At 37.2% G+C, this 18,058-nt stretch overlaps 1 protein-coding gene across 1 annotated transcript in view; it reads right to left on the bottom strand.

Annotated features, from left to right (window-relative positions):
* Positions 1-18,058, bottom strand: part of SNW1 (SNW domain containing 1) — a 35,821-nt gene that overhangs the window by 732 nt on the left and 17,031 nt on the right. Inside the window, exons 6-13 of the mRNA XM_060004113.1 lie at positions 17,489-17,593; positions 15,144-15,213; positions 14,396-14,461; positions 12,659-12,775; positions 6,547-6,688; positions 3,651-3,747; positions 541-658; positions 36-199 (exon numbers count right to left, since the gene is read on the bottom strand). Coding sequence (XP_059860096.1) covers positions 36-199; positions 541-658; positions 3,651-3,747; positions 6,547-6,688; positions 12,659-12,775; positions 14,396-14,461; positions 15,144-15,213; positions 17,489-17,593 — 879 coding nt within the window. The remainder of the gene's footprint in view (positions 1-35; positions 200-540; positions 659-3,650; positions 3,748-6,546; positions 6,689-12,658; positions 12,776-14,395; positions 14,462-15,143; positions 15,214-17,488; positions 17,594-18,058) is intronic.

Genomic DNA, 18,058 nt, shown 5'->3' with positions numbered 1-18,058 from the left:
GGTGCAGACACAAACTAAACTGTCTGCCTTGGTACCTGTTAGTCTTTATCCTGGCTTCTAGGTCATCACCATACATGTCCTTGTCCAGATTTTTACTGGGCCTGTAAATATTCTGGGCCATATCTTTACCACCTCTCCAGGCTTGATCATAAACATTGTAAATTTCATCTTCTCCACCTGCAAAACCACTGTCCATACCCTGTGGAAAAATAGAGGATGTTAAAAATGTACGTTATTATTTATTAAAAGTTGAATCTGATTACATTCTTGTGAAGAGTAAAAACCCTTGCTCATTTATAGCTCACATTTTCAGTAATCTGAACTGCAAATAAAAAGGTCATTAAAGAACAGTCACAAAGTCCATTAACTTTTGTTCATACCCGCTTTGGGTTCTTAGGTTAAGTGTGGTGCTCACTAACAACTGACTGCTTTAGCATAGTGGTCTTTAAAATTGGAGGATACTAGTATGTTAATTTCCTTTTCCCTGAGGATTGGTATTCATATAACAGCTAATATATGCTATTTCTAGACTCTTTGTACCTTGGATTGGTTGAAGAGCCTTTGGTCATACTGAACTTCATTGGAAGTCCGAGGATTGGGCACACCCAGAGCAATGACTTCGCTGATATCTCGATTTTCATTTCTCTGCAGTTTCGACCTGTTTTGAAATACCATGTCACAAACTGAAAATTCTTCACAAACAAGTTGAATTTCCACTTAAATACAATCGATATCAGAAGCAGAGTAAATATGTACATTCACATCTTGTGAATATATATATTCCTTGATAATGCATCATCAGGATGGCAGCTCTTAAGGCATTTCAGATACATGATTATAAGAGATAGGGTTTTACAGTTAAGCCTTCATGATAGCAGAAAAGAACTGCTAAGAGACCCTTCTTTCCTTGAGATAAAATTGGTATATAACATATAAGTTTCAGGACTACAACATAATTCAGCATCTGTATACCCTACACAAAGTGATCACCAAAAGTCTAGTTACTATCCATCACCATACAATTGACCTTCAGCCATTTCACCAATCCCTCAACCCCCTTCCCCTCTGGTAACCACCAATCTGTTTTCTGTATCTATGAGTTTGTTTTTGTTTTGTTTTGTTCATTTTGTTCTGTTTTTGTAGACTTCACATGAGTGAAATCACACAGTATTTTTCTTTCTCTGACTTGTTTCACTTGGCATAATACCCTCAAGGTTCATCCATGTTGTCACAAATGGCAGGATTTCATTTTTATGCCTGAGTTGTATTCTAGTGTACACACACATGCCCCAGATCATCTTTATCCATTCATCTGTTGATGGGCACTTAGGTTGCTTCCACATCTTGGCTATTGTAAATAATGTTGCAGTGAACACAGGGATGCATATACTTTTTTGAATTCGTGTTTTTGTATTCTTCAGAAAAATGCCCAGAAGTGGAATAGCTGGATCATATGGTAGTTCTATTCTTAATTTTTAAAGGAATCTCCATAGTGTTTTCCATACTGACTGTACCAATTTATACTCCCACAAACAGTGCATGAGGGTTCTCTTTTCTCCACATCCTCTCCAATGCTTGCTATTTCTTGTCTTTCTGATAACAGCCATTCTAACAGGTGTGTGGTTTTAATTTGCATTTCCCTAATAATTAGTGATGTTATCTTTTCATGTGCCTGTTGACCATCTGCATATCTTCTTTGCAAAAATGTCTATCCAGATCCTCTGCCCATTTAATTGGGTTTGTTTTTTTGTTGTTGAGTTGTATGAGTTCTTTATATATTTTAGATATTAATCCCTTGTTGGATATATGATTTGCAAGTATCTTCTCCCATTCAGTAGGCTGCCTTTTCGTTTTGAAGATGGTTTCCTTCACCGTGCAGAAGTTTTTAGTTTAATATAGTCCCATTTATTTTTCCTTTTGTTTCCTTTGCCTTTGGAGTCAGATTCACAAAAAACATTGCTAAGACCAATGTCAAAGAGCTTATTACTACTTGTGTTTTCTTCTAGGAATTTTATGGTTTAAGGTTTTACATTCAAATCCTTAATTCATTTTGAGTTAATTTTTGTGCATGGTGTAAGATAGTGGTCTAGTTTCATTCTTTTGCCTGTAGCTGTCCAGTTTTTCCAATACCATTTATTGAAGAGACTGTCCTTTCTCAAAAGAATCATTCTTGATATGGAAGTCTTTAATACAAGCAATCACCTTGTAATGCATGCTGAGATATGAAACTGCTATGGTCTATATCTGCTATTATAAAGGGTTAGGGGGAGTAGATGCAAATTAGATGTATCACATGAATCATTTTCAATAAGCTAGAGTCAGTTCTTTTACCTAACCACACTTAGTAAGTTTATTCTATTAGAATTCTGAGGTAAACATGTCAATGACTGGATTACTCAGTAAGATTTTTGACATTCAGATTAACTTAATTCCCCTGCTGTTTCAGTACATATGAAATCTACATCGCAGTGATACCATAGTAACCATCATCATTTATTTTACTAGAGACTTAGGTCTTAAAATGATTTCTATAGACAATCTAATTTTCATACAATCACAAGTTTAAAGCTTTTCTATGTTATCAATTCTCATACTTACATTACTGGTTTTAAGGGCTCAATTTATCCACAGAGCCATTTTGATTTTTGCAGCTTAGGAATTTCAGACTAAGAGTGTCATTAACTGTGCACTTTCATACTTTGTTCCTCTCTCCTACACTGTACATTTAAACACAACTCTAAATTCAGATTTTCTGCTTCCCTATGACTTCACTCATCAGGGAGATGAAATATGCCATTAAACAACAAAGAACACCACCAGCAGGAATCTGTCGTAGATACGACTTGAAAAAATAGATTGTATCAGCTCAGAGGAGGATGAGAGCATGGAAAACTGCTTATTTGGAAAGAAAATGTTTTACATTTGCATTTAACCCTTACTCAGAATTCCACCTCTGTATTACAGCATGTCTTCAACGTTTCAGCAATTTCAGTCCTCGGCCTTTGGTGAACCACAAACTTCACTAATCCCTACTTTATTCCCAGTCTCCATACATGTATTTCCCTTGTTCTATACAAGTCTGTACTTACTAAGAGCACTCTGTCAATTTTCCTAAGTAATTTGAAATGACAGCTCTGTCTTTCTGAATTTTAAGTAAAACTGCTCATGAAAAGAGGCTGACCTTCACTTCTTACAAAACCTGCTCTTCTTCCCCACTGTACTTGGTACAGTACTCTGCACGTGAAAGGACCTCAATAAAGGTACAGAAGCTTATTTCCTGTCTAGAGGAATAGGCACATGATAAATTTGTCTCACCATTTTAAACAGGAAAAGAACAGACCAGAACAGGCATATCCTCAACTTTCTATTCACAAACATGATCTCAATTCCCTTTTCTATATCCCCATCATTCTCAACTCTAGCTGACTCTACAAGGTAATGGAAGAAAAGATAACTTCCATGGGTAGTTACTTCTTCTGCTAAGACAGAGTAAGCAGTTAAGTGCAAGAAAATAAGTGCTGATTTATTAAGTTATCAACCTGAAGAGGAAAGAGAGAGAAGCAAACTGGTCTTAGTGCACTAAACCTCCTCTCTAAAAGGTTCACAGAGGCCACTCTTCATAATTCGTATTTATCTCAAATAGTACCTACCTCTTATCTGGAGCTGCCCTGGAAAGATTCCGGTCATGCTGTCTCTCTTTTCGCCTGTCATGCCGGATTTCATCCCTCTCACGTGCCTCCCCATCCTCTGTGTGGACACAGTTGAAAATTATTATTATTATTATTATTTTCAGTATGCGGGCCTCTCACTGTTGTGGCCTCTCCCGTTGCGGAGCACAGACTCCGGACGCGCAGGCCCAGCGGCCATGGGCTCACTGACCCAGCTGCTCCGCAGCATGTGGGATCTTCCTGGACCGGGGCACGAACCCGTGTCCCCTGCATTGGCAGGCGGACTCTCAACCACTGCACCACCAGGGAAGCCCTGAAAATTATTTTATCACTATATTACCCATTAATATTTTGAACAAGAGAATATTCTTTAACCTTAGACAGAAAAATCCATGAATTTCTTTGTACTCACATTCAGCCCTTTTAACCTTACTTGCAATTAATTTAAATCCAACAGTATTCGTTTAATTTTTGAATGTGAATTCCAGAATCATGCATGCAGCTAAAGTGTTTAGGCATAAAGTGTACTAATATCTTTATGAAACACATCAAAGTAGTATGGTGGATTAACAGATGGAGAGAGAGCTGGGTAGGTATGTGATAAAGCAAATTTAGCAATGCTAATCGTTTTCAAATAAATGTTAACTGTAGAATCTAGGTGGTGGAGATATGGGTTTTCATTGTACAATTCTTTCAACTTTTCTACGTGTTTTAAAATTTTCATAATAAAATGTCAGGAAAAAAGAATTATGTAAAGTTTATCCTTATATTTTCAAAGACTGACTTCGAATAAAGAACCTTTTGCTCATGGTACATTGGGGCTGGCTGCACCTTGATCTGTATCTATTGTGTTTATGTCTATCTTCATTTCACTGCCCTCTCCAGGCTGAAGGGATATAGTGTAGATATAGAAGGAATACAGTGTAGAGCATGAGCTTTGGAGCCAGACTGTGTGGATTCAAATCCTGTTTCTACAACAGATTAGCAAATGTGAAATTGTGCTGATGACTTAACCCCTCTGAGACTTCGTCTCCTCCTCTGTAAAACAGTGATAATAACAGAACCACTGCATAGGGTTGCTGTAGGGATTATATAAGGTAATATATGTAAAGTGCTCAGAGTGGTGCCTGCCATAATAAACACTCAATAAGCGTTAGCTTTTATTAATATTTGGCAAGATATTTTTTAAATTTTTAACTAATTTCTCAAGAACCATTCTGTTTTTTGTTTTTGTTTTTTAATCAGTTTAGAGAACTTAGATACAGGGAAGTTTTACTCTGAATTACCTTCAGAGGCTAGGTTACAACAGGTAGCTTTTTAAATCTTGCCTCATTAAGACATATATATATGATTCAAGGAAGTGGATTACTACTTATAACCTTAGTTACTTTCCTATAGTTGAACTCTAGACTCCTATAACAAATTGTCTGCTTGACACCTCCATTTTAAACTTAACATGTCCACAACTAAACTCTTAATCTTTCCCTCCCAAATATCGTCCCCCTGCAGTCTTCTCAATATTAGTAAATGGCAACTCAATCCTTCTCAAATATTTAGATCAAAACTTCTAGTCATCCTTGACTCCCTTTCTGTCATTCCTCTACCAAATCCATAAGCAAATTTTGTCAGCTCTACTTCCAAAATACTTCCAGTAACTGACCATGTTTTCACTACCTCTCATTATTATCTCTCATCTGGATTACTGCAATAGCTTTCCAAACGGTTTCCCTGCTTCTCCAAATGACCATTCCATAGCCTTCTAACATATGCAAAATCATGTCACTCTGCTCAAAACTCTTCAAATTGCTTCCCTTGTTACTTGAAGTAAAAGCTATGTTCTTACAACGACTAGAAGGCATACATGACCTGGCCACTTTGCCCTAACTACTCTGACACCTCATCTCCTACTGCTTAGCTTTCTCAGTCTAATCCACCCATACTGGCCTCCTGCTTTTCCTTGAACACACCAGTTACACTCCCAACTCAGGGCCTTTGCACTTGCTGTTCCTTCTATCTGGGATGCTCCTCCCTCAGATATCCACATGGCTCAGTTCCTTACTTCCTTCAAGTGTTTGTGCTAATGTTACTATCTTAGAAGTGAGGCCTATTCCAACCACTCTCTCCTTCTGGCACTTTTATACTCCTTCTCTGTTTTATTTTTCTCCATAGCTATTATCACCTTCTAATATACTATATGACTAACTTTTTTTGGTCTATCTACATTCACTAAAATGCTCACTGCTATACCCCCTACCTGTCTAGTAGAAAACTCTGTGTCTAGAAGAGAGCCTTGCACACAGTAGGTGCTCAGTATGAACTGAATAATTACACTAGTCTAGGATTTATTAATGAAAGAAAAACTACCCTCGTAATTTTCTTGAATTAGAATTAGTCTTCTCACTCTACCTGAATTAATATACCAATGTAGACCACTAGATAAAGCCAGAGAGAAAATACTGGCAAATTTAATGATCAAAGGCCTACAAGATAGAAAAACTCTCGATCAGTTTACCATGTGGGGGAGATGAATTATTCAGTTGGAGATAAGATTTCTCTAAGTTTCAAGAAAATTAAAATAAGAGAAAACTAAGCCTATCATTTGAGTAATATGTGATTTTTAAAAGTATACTGCTCAGAACTTTAATAACTTCTGGTGTTCTTGCATATTAGAGGCCCACATTTAAATACACATTCTTTATTTTCTACTGCTTCAGCTTAATAAGGCAGAAACTACTGTTTCACTTCTAAATTATTTCTGAAATATCTATATTTATATGTATGTACTGCTCTGTATGCAATAAAAAACAATAGAGATTTTCTAAAATGAGATAGATATTATTAACAATGCAAATTCAGTTTAGTAATGAGTATGTCATACCTTTTTCCACATGGGTTTTGATCCCAGCTCTTCTCTCCCTGGCTTTCTGGGCCATTTCTCTAAGTTTCTCTTCATGTTTCTCCTTTTCTTTTTGAGCCATCTTTCTCTCTACTTGAGCACGCATTTCCACAGCTTCACGAGCCTGTTAGTAAAGTCAGATGTTAAATAAGACACTACTGGGGATAAAGAATTACAGCTGTCATGTAACTCCCTGACTAAACTCTGGCTTGAAAGAAGTTATAAAGAATTCAAATTTGTTACTGCCGATTAAAACAAAGATTCTTGTCTACAAAAAGATTACTTGTCTAGACGACATTGCAAATTTAGCTTTTTCACTCAGAGAATTGTTTTAGTGGTTGAAACTATAGTGACCCCAATCAATCTTGTAAGTCAGTGTTTCACTAATGTTTCCTCAGAAACAACCTAAAAAATAAAATTAAACAAGATTCCAGTAAAGAAAATTTCAATATCAATAACAGGAACTGGTTATATTCTCAAAATCAATCAGACCAACTCAAGATAAATCCTTAGAGGGCAGATAGCAGATGCAAGAAGAATTACAATCCTGCAGCCTGTGGAACAAAAACCACATTCACAGAAAGATAGACAAGATGAAAACGCAGAGGGCTATGTACCAGATGAAGGAACAAGATAAAACCCCAGAAAAACAACTAAATGAAGGAGATAGGCAACCTTCCACAAAAAGAATTCAGAATAACGATAGTGAAGATGATCCAGGACCTCGGAAAAAGAATGGAGGCAAAGATCGAGAAGAAGCAAGAAATGTTTAACAAAGACCTAGAAGAATTAAAAAACAAACAGAGATGAACAATGCAATAACTGAAATGAAAACTACACTAGAACGAATCAATAGCAGAATAAATGAGGAAGAAGAACAGATAAGTGACCTGGAAGACAGAATGGTGGAATTCACTGCTGCGGAACAGCATAAAGAAAAAAGAATGAAAAGAAATGAAGACAGCCTAAGAGACCTCTGGGACAACGTTAAATGCAACAACATTCGCATTATAGGGGTCCCAGAAGGAGAAGAGAGAGAGAAAGGACCCAAGAAAATATTTGAAGAGATTATAGTCGAAAACTTCCCTAACATGGGAAAGGAAATAGCCACCCAAGTCCAGGAAGTGCAAAGAGTCCCATACAGGATAAACCCAAGGAGAAACACACCGAGACACATAATAATCACATTAGCAAAAATTAAAGACAAAGAAAAATTATTGAAAGCAGCAAGAGAAAAACGGCAAATAACATACAAGGGAACTCCCATAAGGTTAACAGCTGATTTCTCAACAGAAACTCTACAAGCCAGAAGGGAGTGGCATGATCATACTTAAAGTGATGAAAGTGAAGAACCTACAACCAAGATTACTCTACCCAGCAAGGATCTCATCCAGATTAAACAGAGAAATCAAAAGCTTTACAGACAAGCAAAAGCTAAGAGACTTCACCACCACCAGATCAGCTCTACAACAAATGCTAAAGGAACTTCTCTAAGTGGGAAAAACAAGAGAAGAAAAGGACCTACAAAAACAAACCCAAAACAATTAAGAAAATGGTCATAGGAACATACATATCGATAATCACCTTAAACATAAATGGATTAAATGCACCAACCAAAAGACACAGGCTTGCTGAACGGATAGAAAACCAAGACCCGTATATATGCTGTCTACAAGAGACCCACTTCAGACCTAGGGACACATACAGATTGAAAGTGAGGGGATGGAAAAAGATATTCCATGCAAATGGAAATCAAAAGAAAGCTGGAGTAGCAATACTCATATCAGACAAAATAGACTTTAAAATAAAGAATGTTCAAAAGACAAGGAAGGACACTACATAATGATCAAGGGATCAATCCAAGAAGATATAACAATTATAAATATATATGCACCCAACATAGGAGCACCTCAATACATAAGGCAACTGCTAACAGCTATAAAAGAGGAGATCGACAGTAACATAATAATGGTGGGGGACTTTAACACACCTCACTTACACCAATGGACAGATCATCCAAAATGAAAATAAATAAGAAAACACAAGCTTTAAATGACAAAATAGACCAGATAGATTTAATTGATATTTATAGGACATTCCATCTGAAAACAGCAGATTACACTTTCTTCTCAAGTGTGCACGGAACATTCTCCAGGATAGATCACATCTTGGGTCACAAATCCAGCCTCAGTAAATTTAAGAAAATTGAAATCATATCAAGCATCTTTTCTGACCACAACGCTATAAGATTAGAAATGAATTACAGGGAAAAAAACCCTAAAAAACACAAACACGTGGAGGCTAAACAATACATTACTAAATAACCAGGGGATAACTGAAGAAATCAAAGAGGAAATCAAAAACTACCTAGAGACAAATGACAATGACGATCCAAAACCTATGGGATGCAGCAAAAGCAGTTCTAAGAGGGAAGTTTATAGCTATATAACCTACCTCAAGAAACAAGAAAAATCTCAAACAATCTAACCTTACACCTAAAGGAACCAGAGAAAGAAGAACAAACAAAACGCAAAGTTAGCAGAAGGAAAGAAATCATAAAGATCAGAGCAGAAATAAATGAAATAGAAACAAACAAAACAACAGCAAAGATCAATAAAACTAAAAGCTGGTTTTTTGAGAAGATAAGCAAAATTGATAAACCATTAGCCAGACTCATCAAGAAAAAGAGGGAGAGGACTCAAATCAATAAAATTAGAAATGAAAAGGAGAAGTTACAACAGGCACCGCAGAAATACAAAGCATCCTAAGAGACTACTACAAGCAACTCTATGACAATAAAATGGACAACGTGGAAAAATGGACAAATTCTTAGAAAGGTATAAGCTTCCAAGACTGAACCAGGAAGAAACAGAAAATATGAACACACCAATCACAAGTAATGAAATTGAAACTGTGATTAAAAATCTTCCAACAAAGTCCAGGACCAGATGGCTTCACAGGTGAATTCTATCAAACATTTAGAGAAGAGCTAACACCCATCCTTCTCAAACTCTTCCAAAAAATGGCGGAGGAAGGAATACTCCCAAACTCATTCTATGAGGCCACTATCACCCTGATACCAAAGCCAGACAAAGATACTACAAAAAAAGAAAATTAGAGACCAATATCACTGATGAATATAGATGCAAAACTCCTCAACAAAATAATAGCAAACGGAATCCAACAACACATTAAAAGGATCATACACCATGATCAAGTGGGATTTATCCCAGGGATGCAAGGATTCTTCAACATACACAAATCAATCAATGTGATACACCATATTAACAAACTGAAGAATAAAAACCATATGATCATTTCAATAGATGCAGAAAAAGCTTTTGACAAAATTCAGCACCCATTTATGATAAAAACTCTCCAGAAAATGGGCACAGAGGGAACCTACGTCAACATAATAAAGGCCATATACGACAAACCCACAGCAAATATCATTCTCAATGGTGAAAAACGGAAAGCATTTCCTCTAAGATCAGGAATAAGACAAGGATGTCCACTCTCACCACTATTATTCAACCTAGTTTTGGAAGTCCTAGCCACAGCAATCAGAGAGGAAAAAGAAATAAAAGGAATACAAATTGGAAAAGAAGAAGTAAAACTGTCACTGTTTGCAGATGACATGATACTATACATAGAGAATCCTAAAGATGCTACCAGAAAACTACTAGAGCTAATCAGTGAATTTGGTAAAGTTGCAGGATACAAAATCAATGCACAGAAATCTCTTGCATTCCTATAAACTAATGATGAAAAATCTGAAAGAGAAATTAAGGAAACACTCCCATTTACCACTGCAACAAAAAGAATAAAATACCTAGGAATAAACCTACCTAGGGAGACAAAAGACCTGTATGCAGAAAACTATAAGACACTGATGAAAGAAATTAAAGATGATACAAACAGATGCGGAGATATATACCATGTTCTTGGATTGGAAGAATCAATATTGTGAATATGACTATACTACCCAAAGCAATCTACAGATTCAATGCAATCCCTATCAAATTACCAATGGCATTTTTTACAGAACTAGAACAAAAAATCTTAAAATTTGTATGGAGACAAAAAAGACCCCGAATACCCAAAGCAGTCTTGAGGGCAAAACACAGAGCTGGAGGAATCAGACTCCCTGACTTCAGACTATACTACAAAGCTACAGTAATCAAGACAATATGGTACTGGCACAAAAACAGGAACATAGATCAATGGAACAAGATAGCAAGCCCAGAGATAAACCCACACACCTATGGTCAACTAATCTATGACAAAGGAGGCAAGGATATACAATGGAGAAAAGACAGTCTCTTCAATAAGTGGTGCTGGGAAAACTGGACAGCTACATGTAAAAGAATGAAATTAGAACGCTTCCTAACACCATACACAAAAATAAACTCAAAATGGATTAGAGACCTAAATGTAAGACTGGACACTATAAAACTCTTATAGGAAAACATAGGAAGAACACTCTTTGACATAAATCACAGCAAGATCTTTTTTGATCCACCTCCTAGAGTTATGGAAATAAAAGCAAAAATAAACAAATGGGACCTAATGAAACTTCAGAGCTTTTGCACAGTAAAGGAAACCATAAACAAGATGAAAAGACAACCCTCAGAATGGGGGAAAATATTTGCAAACAAATCAACGGACAAAGGATTAATCTCCAAAATATATAAATAGCTCATGCAGCTCAATATTAAAAACAACAAGCAACCCAATCCAAAAATGGGCAGAAGACCTAAATAGACATTTCTTCAAAGAAGACATACAGATGGCCGAGAAGCACATCAAAAGCTGCTCAACATGACTATTAGAGAAATGCAAATCAAAACTACAATGAGGTATCTCCTCACAGCTGTTAGAATGGGCATCAGAAAATCTACAAACCACAAATGCTGGAGAGGGTGTGGAGCAAAGGGAACCCTCTTGCACTGTTGGTGGGAATGTAAATTGATACAGCCACTATGAAGAACAGTATGGAGGTTCCTTAGAAAACTAAAAATAGAATTACCATATGACCCAGCAATCCCACTACTGGGCATATACCCAGAGAAAACCATAATTCAAAGACACATGCACCTCAGTGTTCACTGCAGCACTAATTACAATAGCCAGGTCATGGAAGCAACCTAAATACCCATCGACAGATGAATAGATAAAGAAGATGTGGTAAATATATACAATGAAATATTACTCAGCCATAAAAAAGGAATAAAATTGGGTCATTTGTAGAGATGTGGATGGATCTAAAGACTGTCATACAGAGTGAAGTAAGTCAGAAAGAGAAAAACAAATTGTATATTAACGCATATATGTGGAACCTAGAAAAATGGTACAGATGAACCGGTTTGCAGGGCAAACTTGACACACACGCAGAGAAGAAATGTATGGACACCAAGAGGGGAAAGTGGCGGGTGTGTGTGTGTGATGAATTGGGAGACTGCGATTGACATGTATACACCGATGTGGATAAAATGGATGACTAATAAGAACCTGCTGTATAACAAGATAAAATTCAAAAAAAAAAAGATAAAGCCTTAGTGTAGATGTGCAAGAGATAATTTCCATAAGGGTGCTCACTGTGACACAGAAGGTGTACTCTTCTATATTCTATACACACGCCATGATGTATGTAAAGTTCAAATACACATATTAATACCATGATATTAATAGACAGCCAATATTATGAATGTCATTTTCTATAGCATTCAACACATCGGAATGTTTATTTGCCCCTCCCTGATACCTTTTGGGAGACACCTACATTTAAAAGAGAGAAAAATGATGAAACCTAAAAAGAGCAGCTGGCAATCTTCCCAAAATGTGATCGGCCTAGTTAATCATTATTCTGGAATGTTGTGAGGAAGCCGAACCACCAGTGGTGAGGAAGGTGTACGAGTCTACGAACGCTGAGACCAGGTACAGAGCTGCAACCAGCACCTGTCATCTCTCGAACACATCCACAGGTGACAGCCTCTTCAGGTACTCAGCAGTGTAGCTAAAATAACAGTATCTTAGGTAACTGAGAACGGATTTACAAATTATCAATTAAACATCTTAATTATAACAGATCAACCTTCCGATCAGCAATGTAGAGGGCTTCGGCCAGTTTTGCAAAATTTTCATTGATGTGAACTGTCTGCAGTCCTCTTCCATCAGCTGCCAGACGTTTATCTAATGGAATTGTATAACCCTAGTGTGAAGGCAGATAGAAAACACTGGTCACAAAAGAGCTACTGCAGAGTCTTTAAAACTATATTTATATATGTCCGTTTTGACAACCATTTAAAGTTTTTTCCTTACATCTTTCTTCACAATTAAGCAACAACAGCAGCAGCTAACAATGAGTGCTTTATGTGGAGGATTGTTTAAGCACTTTATATCCATGGCCTCACTTAACCTTCACAACAATTCTGTAAGACTGGTAACATTATTATTTCCATTTCACAAATAAGGATACTGAGGTAACGTCCCCAAGGTCATACAGTTAATAAACAGACAAACTAGGATTTAAACTTGGGAAGTACGATTTCAGAGTGCACGCTCTGGGAAAACAGATTCTCATGTTAAGATTGTGGGTTATAATAAAAGGAAATCACTATCAAATAGTTAAAGTTGTTCATCAAGTAAATGTAACAGCCATACAAAGGTAGAACAAATCACTAAAATCACAGCGTCTATAGGTAGCTTAATCCGCTATACTGTTCTCATGACTTGTCAGATTCTAGGAACCCTGCAAGTTTTAGTAAATGGAAAAAAGATAAAATTTGCTAGACAACTAAGATTCTGTGTTTTGAAATTTTGCATTCTACTTCAACAACTCAAGGAATACGTTTGAACATTCATGTAATTTTCAGACTTAGCTTTATTCTTCCAGATTTCTGACTAGACTCCCAAATACTGACCTCTAGTCCATGGTCTTTATTCCCAATATAAGGAAGTGTTACAGAGTCAGCTCGAGATACCATAGTTACATACATATTAATAAATCCAAACCAGACCACCCAACAATCTTTTTGTTTCAGGATGAGTGTATAACTTCTTCTTTTTTTTTTTGGACACGCTGCACAGCTTGTGGGATCTTACTTCCCCGACCAGGGACTGAACCTGGGCACTTGGCAGTGAAAGTGCGGAGTCTTATCCACTGGACCACCAGGGAATTCCCTAACTTCCTTTAAGGAATAATTTATATTTAAACCATGGGTTAACGTAGCCTTATTCACCCATCAACATCAGAATCATGAAATATTATTTGACAGAAAAGAGGAAACAGTGATTAGGAAATTTATTCTGCATTATTTTACAGATTCTTCATGACTCCTGGTAGCTTTGGTGATTAGTACATATAGTTTATACTTGCATTGTTATAAACAGAAACAAGTAATTTAAAAATTAAAGCACTGAATATATCCAAACATTTACTCTGTTTTGTCATATGATTATTTAAATTGGTTTAAATCCTTTCAGGAAGAATTTTAGATATAACTTTGAGTTTTCTAAAGAATACTATCTTTCATTGATATGTTACTTTATTCTACCCTTTCCTTCTCTATATGCTTCCAGTAACTACAATTTACTAGGAGAATCCACATGGTATTCATGTGCCTGGCATACTAACATTTCTATTACATTAAAATAAAAAGAGAAAAGTCACATAAGTTGAGTGTTCCTTCTTGAAAATCTTCAGCTAAATGAGATGCTGAGGTTTCAGCTAAAGGTACCCAGGCTGAAGGTCCTTCCTGGGTGTTTTCCAGGAGGTTCTAAAACTAAGACAAGTTAATTACCTTTTATGATTTTATGACAAGTTAATTACCTTTGCATTTTTCCAGTTTGAAATACAGGGAGGAATCTTCCACTCTTGTTGTTCCTTCACGGTCATCTGAATTGAGAAAAGAGAGGAAGAAGAGACATTTTTAGATTTATAGTCTAGCTAAAAACCGAAGTGCAATCTTTCTCTTCAAAGACAGCTCAGTATACACTACATATGGATGGATTTAGTCAAAGGTCCTAATTCCATTTGTTTGGTGGCACTATATACTATGTTCCCATATCATGGGTTCTAGTAATAACTTTAATATAAAAAATAATCTGTAAATTATTTTTGACAGTTATAAATGCTGGTTAGTATTTTTACATATTTAAACTGATGTGACTTCTTTCAGATGAGAAACTTGTTTTTTTAGTTGGGTAATAAAATATCTAAAAAAAGCCACTTGGACTATGAAGCACAGACCTAATGATCCCAGGTACTTCCTTCCTATAACTATGATAACATTCTTCTTGTCAAATACCAGACCCTTTTCATTCCATTAAATGCAGGGGTTAGGTTAATAATAATAAAACTACTAGCTAACATTTTACATACATTCTCATAGGCACTCTGGAACTGCATATTATAGTCTTGAGTGGGTCCCTATTTGGTCTTGGAAAACAAATTAAAGAAACAATAAGTGTGGTGAAATGTAACTACATAGGCATCTAGACTTTATTCTATGCGAGGTTATTTATAAAATTAGTAATCATGAGTACAAAAAGAGATTTTAAACTAGAGCAAAGATTACCTTTCGGCTAGGAGAATGCATGACAGGTGCAGGAGGAGAAGGTGGTCCCCGGGGAATTTTCTTATTAATCCTGAAGGATAAACCAAAGCACAACCACAGAGTGATACAGATTTTTCCTTTTTAGTTAATATGTCGTCTCCCCTCCTTATTTTTTATTATGTAAAGCTTCAAACAGATACAAAAACAGAGAGTATATAACAAACATCCACCTATTATATAGCAACGCGTTGAGAAGCTAGAGCTGGTGTATTCAATTAAGAATGTGCAGATTATGACCTGCTGAATGAGGGGCACAAGACACCCCCCCAGGGTCCGCAGATAGCTCTCTGAGCATCCAAGCTCCCACTCTGGGGAAGTGAAACACATTGGGTTGTTTCAATTAAAGGTGCAGTTTTAATACACCCACCTGAAGAAGTAGAGTCACAAGATTTATTATTACTTTCAGATCCCAGAAGTGAGGAGTGAGGAATGAGGAAAGAACTGGAGGAAGGATAATCTTCTGTCCTAGGCCACAAGTGAGCAGGAGATGGAGAGCAGCATAGCAATACCTATTACTTATAAGGTAGTTGGGACAGAGGATACTAACTTTTCCTGGGGCTTAACTCTAAGTAGTTATAGTCACCCTTTGGTATCTGAGGAGGATTGGTTCCTCGACGCCTGAGGATATACCAAAAGCCGTGAATGCTCAAGTCCTTTATTAAAGTGGCGTAGGGGCTTCCTTGGTGGCGCAGTGGTTGAGAGTCTGCCTGCTGATGCTAGCGGACACGGGTTCGTGCCCGGGTCTGGGAAGATCTCACATGCCACGGAGCGGCTAGGCCCATGAGCCATGGCCACTGAGCCTGCGTGTTCAGAGCCTGTGCTTCGCAACGGGAGAGGCCATGACAGTGAGAGGCCCGCATACCGCAAAAAAAAAAAAAAAAAAAAAAGTGGCGTAGTATCTGCATATAACCTATACACATCCTCCCATATACTTTATTTATTTATTTATTTATTATTATCTTTTTGCGGTACGCGGGCCTCTCACTGTCGTGGCCTCTTCCGTTGCGGAGCACAGGCTCCGGACGCGCAGGCTCAGCGGCCATGGCTCATGGGCCAAGCCGCTCCACGGCATGTGGGATCTTCCCGGACTGGGGCACGAACCCGTGTCCCCTGCATCGGCAGGCGGACTCTCAACCACTGCGCCACCAGGGAAGCCCCTCCCATATACTTTAAATCATTTCTAGATTACGTATAATATCTAATACAATGTAAATGTTACATAAATAGTTCTGGTAGGTGTGGCAAATTAAGTTTTGCTTTTGAGAACTTCCTGGACTTCTTTTTCCTGAATTTTTTTTTACAAACTATTCTTTTGGCCATGCCACGCGGCATGTGGGATCTTAGCTCCCCGACCAGGGACTGAGCCCGTGCCCCCTGCAGTGGAAGCACAGAGTACTAACCACTTGACCACCAGGGAAAACCCTCCCAAATATTTTTGACCTGTGGTTGGTTGGAACCACGGGTGCAGAACCTGCAGATACAAAGGGCCAACTATATTTTAAAAGGTTCCCTGGGAAAGGCAAAGTGGGAACTTATGACTGGCATCCTAAACACAAGTCTTAATCCAAATGTCCAGTCTCTAGGTGTGAGCAGGGTTATCATACTGTAAAGTGCCTAGGCAGCAACTCAGGAAAAAAAAAGTTGTTTTCCTCAAAAGTTGTTTTTCTCATCACAACCACTCAGCTTCAACAATTATTAAAACACAGCCAACTCTGTCATCATCATTACCCACTTCACCTCCACACTATTAACATCATTTCATCGAGCAATATACTTTTGCCTTCTTAAGAAACAGCTTTATTGAGGTACAACTAATGTACAATTAACTATACATGAAGTGTACAATCTGATTAACTTCTGACACAAGTAAATACCTGTGAAACCATCATCACAATCAACATAGTGAAGATACCCATCACTACCAAAAGTTTCTGCATGCCCCTTTGCCTATCCCTCTTTTTCCTCTCATCGCCTATCCATACTCCCTCCTTCCCAGCAGGCAACCACTGATCTGCCTCCTGTCATCGTAGACTAGTGTGCACTTTCTAGAGTTCTATATGAAAAGAATCATACAGTATGTACTTGTTTGTGTCTCACTTCTTTCACTCAGCATAATTATTTTGAGATTCACCCATTTCACTTTCCTGCACATATTAAATAAAGTTTATTCCTTTTTATTGCTCAACAGTATTCCACGTATAGATGTCTCACGATCTGTTTACCCATTTACATGTTGATATACATTTTCCTCCTTTGATATCTCTTTTTAGGAATAGTGGTTCCTTCTCATGAAACCACCTACTTACTTGAACCTTGGAGGTTCCATCGGATCTTTCTGCATTTCCACCATTCGAATAACTCTCTGTTTAGCTCCAGAGTTGAAAGCCACTCCTTGTTGAGATGGTGTATATCTAAAGAATGTAGATGAAACTAAAGGTATAACCAGTTCAAGTTTTCAATAGGTATTTTTCTTCTATTACAATCCTAAACTGGACTACACTGTCAATTTCTCTCACAAAGTATTAATCGAAAATTGCAACAAAATTTAGGCAGAGCAGATAGCAACAGAGATAAGAGAACTAACAGCAATTCTGAATTATAAGCACAATGTAAACTATAGTTGTATTAATTTGCAAATAATTCATCACAGTCCATTTTGAACCATGGAAGCCACAGTGTTCAATTTCACAGATAAGAGGTCTAGAAAATAGCACCTATTTTGTAAGTCTGCACCTATTTGAGGAAAAAATGCCTCATGATATCCTCAGCAAGCAACTTATAGTTAGTAGTTTTTGACTAAGCATAGGCTGTAAAACAGAAAGAATAATGGCAGCAGTCCTACCAGCTCTCAATTCTCCGTTAATATCTATATATGA

Source organism: Delphinus delphis, chromosome 2 (genome assembly GCF_949987515.2).
Source record: "Delphinus delphis chromosome 2, mDelDel1.2, whole genome shotgun sequence".
NCBI lineage: Eukaryota > Metazoa > Chordata > Mammalia > Artiodactyla > Delphinidae > Delphinus > Delphinus delphis.
Note: the sequence above shows the minus strand (reverse complement) of the source record. Positions and strands in the feature narration are given on the sequence as shown.